The sequence below is a fragment of the Monopterus albus genome, unplaced genomic scaffold (genome assembly GCF_001952655.1).
Source record: "Monopterus albus unplaced genomic scaffold, M_albus_1.0 scaffold277.1, whole genome shotgun sequence".
Taxonomy (NCBI): Eukaryota; Metazoa; Chordata; class Actinopteri; order Synbranchiformes; family Synbranchidae; genus Monopterus; species Monopterus albus.
This window is the reverse complement of record NW_018128157.1, coordinates 566,324-572,809: the sequence shown is the minus strand read 5'-3', so window position 1 is coordinate 572,809 and position 6,486 is coordinate 566,324. Positions and strand designations below refer to the sequence as shown.

General features: G+C 44.2%; 1 protein-coding gene across 4 annotated transcripts in view; it reads right to left on the bottom strand.

Annotated features, from left to right (window-relative positions):
• Nucleotides 1–6,486, bottom strand: part of ppp2r5d (protein phosphatase 2, regulatory subunit B', delta) — a 34,714-nt gene that overhangs the window by 25,442 nt on the left and 2,786 nt on the right. For 3 of the 4 annotated variants that reach the window (XR_002276769.1, XR_002276770.1, XR_002276771.1), the window contains exon 1: nucleotides 1,622–1,705. Coding sequence is in view for 1 of the 4 variants with exons in the window: in XM_020622309.1 (XP_020477965.1) it covers nucleotides 1,622–1,793; nucleotides 3,948–4,034 (259 nt within the window). In the remaining 3 variants the exon portion in view is untranslated. Of the gene's footprint in view, nucleotides 1–1,621; nucleotides 1,794–3,947; nucleotides 4,035–6,486 lie in introns of those variants that run through there. The other variant, XM_020622309.1, reaches the window with a different exon arrangement.

The following is a 6,486-nucleotide window of genomic DNA, read 5'->3' as shown; positions in this document are numbered from 1 at the left end:
TCCTATCCTTAATAACATCTTATGTCAACTAAATACTGTGCAAAACAAATATGGTCTTAAGTGTCCAGTGACACAGCTTTCATTGGTTATTTCAGACTAAATTTAACACTTCCTCAAAGAGCCAGAGTGTACTGGTTTATAAAAGTTTCTCAGTACAGTAACATCTGAGGTTTTAAGGGGGTAGCTGCCACAATAACTGCAGGTTGTTGTTATTTGGGAGGTTTGGGGTCTTATCCTGAATTAATAACATGAAAGAGGGAGGTCTGCAGGGAACTCTGTTCACAGGTTCATGGTAGTCAATTACTGAGTGAATATCACTGTCATACAACCTCAAGCAGTGTTTGGAGCTTTAACATGTTTCAAATATGCCACCTTAGTGTGAGAGGTTAAACTTTATTCCTATGTCCAGGGGTTAGCATATTGTGGCCTTCATACACTGCACACTTAGACATGGCTCAGACTGACAGTTGTTGTGCACGGAGTCCAATATGTTAAAGCCACACATCCATGTGAGCAACATCCATATTTAAATCCTCCAGCGTGACAATAAAAACACTTCTTCAAAACTTCACACAGCTCCGCCTGCAAACCCCCAGCTGCCCATCCCCTTTTACAAAGAGGCTGAAGAGGAACAGTTTCAACAATTTTACAACCTCTGCTGGCAGAAAGAAATGGGGTCCGCAATGACCCTGTAATCTCTGTGCAACACACACAAAACCAGACTTTTCCTGTGGGAGGTGCCACAGCTCCCTGTTCTCAAGAACAGTTGGTTTATTCAGCGATTGACCCTGAACAGTGCACCTCAACTCCAGATTAAACTCAGAACTTTTCACCTATGTGAACATGCATCCCGCCTGTAGACACCTGTGATCATGTTACCATGCTACTACCAGTCTGCACGTGATGATGCTCAGCCCAATAACGTGCTGAATATAACTCTGCAGATAATCACAGAGTGCTGTTCTCAGCCCTTGTTTGACAACATCCCTGACTGCTGTGATACCCTCACATCTGGTCTGAGCAGCTGCTGGCAGACAGACGTCTGAGCAGCTCCTGGGAGTACTAGGTCTTAGCACCTCTGATCATGTTACCATGCTACTACCAGTCTGCACGTGATGATGCTCAGCCCAATAACGTGCTGAATATAACTCTGCAGATAATCACAGAGTGCTGTTCTCAGCCCTTGTTTGACAACATCCCTGACTGCTGGCTTCTGGCAGACAGACGTCTGAGCAGCTGCTGGCAGACAGACGTCTGAGCAGCTCTTGGCAGACAGACGTCTGAGCAGCTCTTGGCAGACAGACGTCTGAGCAGCTCCTGGCAGACAGATGTCTGAGCAGCTGCTGGCAGCTGTCGGTGTGATGTCATAGTGAGAGCTAATGTGTAGGTGTGAAGAGTGTCTGTGCTCTGTGTGCTGTCACTAAACATCAAATCAAACCCAAACATCATGCTCACACACCTATCAGTGCATCCTCAGTGTTTTCACACTTGTAGTTTGCTTACACAAACAGCCTGCAGTGCTGTAACTCTGTGACCGATACCAGCTCAGTCTGCTACAGACAGCTCTAAGATCACTGACAGATCATGTCATCAGCTGTGGCTAAGGTCAGGGTGAGGTTACCTTTGAGGGCAGGCAGCTTCTGCAGCTCTCGGTTCTTGGTCAGGCTGAAGCGGGACGAGCTCTGGCGGCGCTCCTTCTTCACCAGCTGAGGACCTCCAGAGTACTTGATCTTGTTAAGCTGAGTGGGGGGAGGCGTGCTGTTACTGGGACGCTTGTTGCCGCTCTGCTGCTGCTGTAGCTGAACACACACACACACACACACACACGAAACACGTACAATAGATCTGTTACACTTCCCCTCACTGATGCATCCTGGGAGGTGGAGTTCTGGGGTTAAGACCAACATATTCTGTGTCCAGAGTGCGTGCAAGCAGGAACTTAGATTGACAGGCAGATAGGCCATCCAGTGGTTTTGCTTGGACAGAATACATTTACTGGTCAGGCGTTTTTCAGCCCTGCTGCTGCCACAAACAGAATTCTTTCTTTATGTTGTCAGTGCATTCAATGTATTCATTACCATTAGGATGAAAAGAGAATTTCAAGAACTGTAACAATAAAAGCTTCTGAAATGAATCACCAACACTACCTTAAAGCCTTCTAAAACTAATGATTTGTGTTTTCTTTGTCACATCAGAGAGAAAACTAAACATTTAAGTTGCACAGTGTTGAATAACTCATCGTGGGCTTTTGGAAATGACAGCAAGCACCTTTCACTACGCATCAATGCCAATACCAGGATCAGCTCGGATACCACCCTCTAGTACCTGTACTCACAAAAGTTGTCCGATACTACATTTTCAAGGTATGATAACCATCTCAGAAAATATCAGTGTCACGGTATTACTATTATCAGCTATAATGACCCTCAAAGGAACGAAAACACCGACAACTGATTGAGCTGGATTGCTGCACTAGATTGACCCTGAAGAATAAACAGAAATCAAACAACTTTTACAAGTAGAAGTATTAGAGGATGGTACCAGGCCCAATAGGCAATATTGGTTTCGGCACATCCCTAATTTTTACACTGTAAAACGTGGGGCTGGATCTACACTCTTTAAACAACATAAGCAAGGGTGCAAATCTCAGGCAATATTTTGTTCTGGGATTCTTAGTCATCAGCTATCAGCCTCAGAACTGCACTACCAGTCAGACAGTACAGTAGCACGGTGCCGTACTGAACAGAACATCCATCAATAGGAGCTCTTTTCAGTCTGCAGACATTTAAACACTGTGCTCTTCCTGTCTGTTCACAACATCAGCTGCAGGTGTGGCTACTGATGTTCACATATGGTCAGATGACGTGGTGCTTTAGACCTCCCACAGGACAAACTGTGACCACGTTCACAATTGTTTCTGCTGCAGCTGCAAACAACCTGGTCGCTGAGCCCGGTCGTAACTGTATCTTAGGAGGCTGCTCACTGTTTCTGGTTCAGAGCAGCAGGTACACTACACCTGAACCCTATCACCTGCTCCTCATTAACTGCCTGTGTAAACAAGCTGCCACTAACAGAATAGAGCAAGGTGTCTCCACAGATGGAGAAAAGACATTATAAACAGTGGAAGCAAAGAGAGTTTCCCCCAAGTCTAGTATATGGTCAGCGCCATGTGGCGCAGAATAACCTGGACTGAGACATTTTTTGTGGACAGTCACGTCTGAGGTTGAGGTTCCACACTGACTTTAGGTGAATGGACTGTGGCGCGAGGTTAGCTCTGTGTGCATCACTAATCTGGAAATCACCACCGTAGGCCAGAATACACAGTGCTGGTTTACAACATGTTTAAAGGGAACATCTCTGACTGGCAGCTGACTGAACAGAGTCCCGATGTGATGAATGGGTCAGCTCAGTGACAATCATTTCCTCTTCTGTCTACATGCAAGGGGTCAGAAGTAAGGATTAATAATGGACGAAGTCCGCTCTTGGTTAATGTGTATCAAGAGAAACAAACAAACAAAAAAACATTCATATTTCTGCAGTCAAATTCTGCAGCCCATTTAGCCTCTATCTCTACAGAATATGTCCCTTCGTCGTCTCCTCATTTTTTGGGTTTCACTTATTTTCCTTAGATTAGCCAATAAAAACTCAGTTGTGGGTGTATTAAGTACACCTCGCTAAAACTAACGCGAGGATAATCTGATAAGTATTTGGGTTGAGGACCCTCGTGTGCACAGTCACCCTGTCAGGCTACGGCAGCAGGTTAACGTAGGTGGTGCTTGTGGGGTCAACACGAAGACATAAACAAACGCTGTGGAAAATGAGTGACCACGAGGCGTGTCAGATGACTGCCCACTGAAACCGTTCTGTGTGGACTATGTGATGCCGACGTGCACCCTGTACCTCCATCAGAGGCCTCAGCATGTGATACGTTTCCAGGTCACACTCACCTCTTCTGAGTTCTCTGCAGCAGCATCTTTCCCGCTGCTGCCAGTGTTGCTGTTCTTCGAGCTGCTTTTGGCAGATTTGGTCGTTTCCTATTGACACAGAATAAAGGTGTTTAGTACAGAGAGAAACAAACTGGTGGAAACTTCAGGTACGAGCTGTTCTCATCCCTGATCAATCAAACTGATTTTCTCGATTAACTGATTAATCTTCAAAACGTTGCTTCAGTTTCAGTTTGACAGCGATTCTGCAGCTGTAACCCAAAAAATGTTGGCAGAGCTGCAGCTAAAGGATATGGTCATTTTTGATCGAACTACATGGTCTGCAAAATGTCAAAGACTTATAAAAAAAAAATGCCAAGGTGATGTTTGTAAATGTCCTTTTTTTGTCCACCTGACAGTGAAACCCACATGTGCAGGGTACTGGGACAGAGGGAAGCACAACAGCTTAATCAGCTGATCAGTCCACACAGCAAACTTTATTTAAATAATGATCACTTCCACAAAACAACGTGCCCTCAGCACAGTCACTCCTCATCAAAAGTGAATACAAATGATTTAATCTCTAATGCATCAATTATCATCCTGTTCCATGTGAGCCTGACATCTCTGTGCAGCCTGGAACTATCAAACTCTATATGTTCATCAAATGTGTGAATCAGAACCTGTACCTAAACATGACACCACATATCTGCTCAGGTCCATGATGTGCTTCACTGAGTCAGTAACCAGCCAGGTCCTGACTTAAATCTAAACCCATCTAGTTGTGCAGTGTTTATCCATCTCACCGCTTCTGGTCCAAAACAGAGCTGCCTGTGCTCCCAACATGTCTGAAACACAGGTGTTTTCACAGTTTAGCCCCATAATGAACTGAAGACAGAGTTGTACATCTGAACCAGCCAGTGTGTGCAGAGCAGACAATGAGCTGTGGATAAGACCAAGTGAATCCTGCAGCATCTGATTTTGAAGACACTAAAGCTTTGTCTGAATTAGGGAGGACTGACAGCTGAAACATCTCCAACAATCAGTTGATTAATCCATCAGCCAATGGCCAGATCAGTAATCCGCAGCAATTCTGATAACGGATTCATCATTTAGGTCATTTTTCAAGCTGAAGTCCCCCAGAAGTTCTGTTTTCTGTTGCCAAATCTCTTTGGTCAAACAAATATGTGAAGATGACACCTTGGACTCTGAGAAACTGTGACGGACCTCTTATCGACTAACTGACTAATCAACTAATCAACTCATCTTATTTTAATTTTCTTTATCTGTCATTTTATTTGATTAATCAATAAATCGTTGTGATGTTTGATTGGCTAATGGAGACTGCTAAATTATGCAAATTAGCTGATTATTAAAATTGCTCTCAATCAACTACTTGTTTAAGATTTTAGTGCTCAATCCATCCATTAATTTTATGATGAGATGATTAATCTTTATATCAGAAAACAGTGTATATGCTTGTTGCTGCTAAACATTTGACTGTGGATCAATGGACGGACTCACTGTTTTAACTCTGCTCTAATTTGCAGTAAACACAGATGTGGCTGGTTTTAATGAACTGCTCTCCTCAGACTTACCATCAGTGGAACCACCTTTATTTTACAGCATAATGCAAATAAATCTGTATTTTGCACAGATTATTTTAATTACCTATAACCATCCAAACTGCATAGTCTGTACTTGCAATGAAATTCAGAGAGAGGAAAACACAGTAAATGGGAAAATTGCCACCTTTCCACATCTGGGTTTTACCCCCTCTGGCCGGAGGTTCAGACGTGTGAAGTGTAGGACTTCCAGACTGAAAAACTCTTTCTTTCCCTCTGCCATCAAACGTCTAAACAGCTGAGGAGTTTATTACCAGGAATACACCATGTACCGACGACCTGTACTGTTTACATTCTCAGTTTGACTGTTGACTACTGCACATGTTGTTCATGCAGCATGAAAGAAAGTCACTTTCGGGTTTTCCCGTTTTAGGGGTCGCCACAGCAAATCGTCACACTGACACTGTCCTTCCTGACACAACCCTGATTCGAACCCGGGACTGCTCCCATGCAGCATACATTCTCTTATTCTTATATATTTTTACTATATTGCTGCATCTGCACTGCTTAAAAGTGCCTTAGATTTTGTGTTACTTATTTATCTACTTTATATTTCATTTGTATTTTGTGGCATTCATGTGGACGGCAAAGTAAGAATTTCATTGTACAGGGAAACACGTTTCCAGTGCCTGTTGGACTCCGGCAGGGCTGCCCTTTATCACCGGTTCTGTTCATTATTTTTATGGACAGAATTTCTAGGTGCAGCCAGGGGCCGGAGGGAGTCCGGTTTGGGGACCACAGGATCTCGTCTCTGCTTTTTGCAGACGACGTTGTCCTGTTGGCCCCATCAAACCAGGACCTCCAGCATGCACTGGGGCAGTTTGCAGCTGAGTGTGAAGTGGCTGGCATGAGAATCAGCACCTCCAAATCCAAGGCCATGGTTCTCAGTCGGAAAAGGGTGGCTTGTTCCCTTCAGGTTGGTGGAGAGTTCCTGCTTC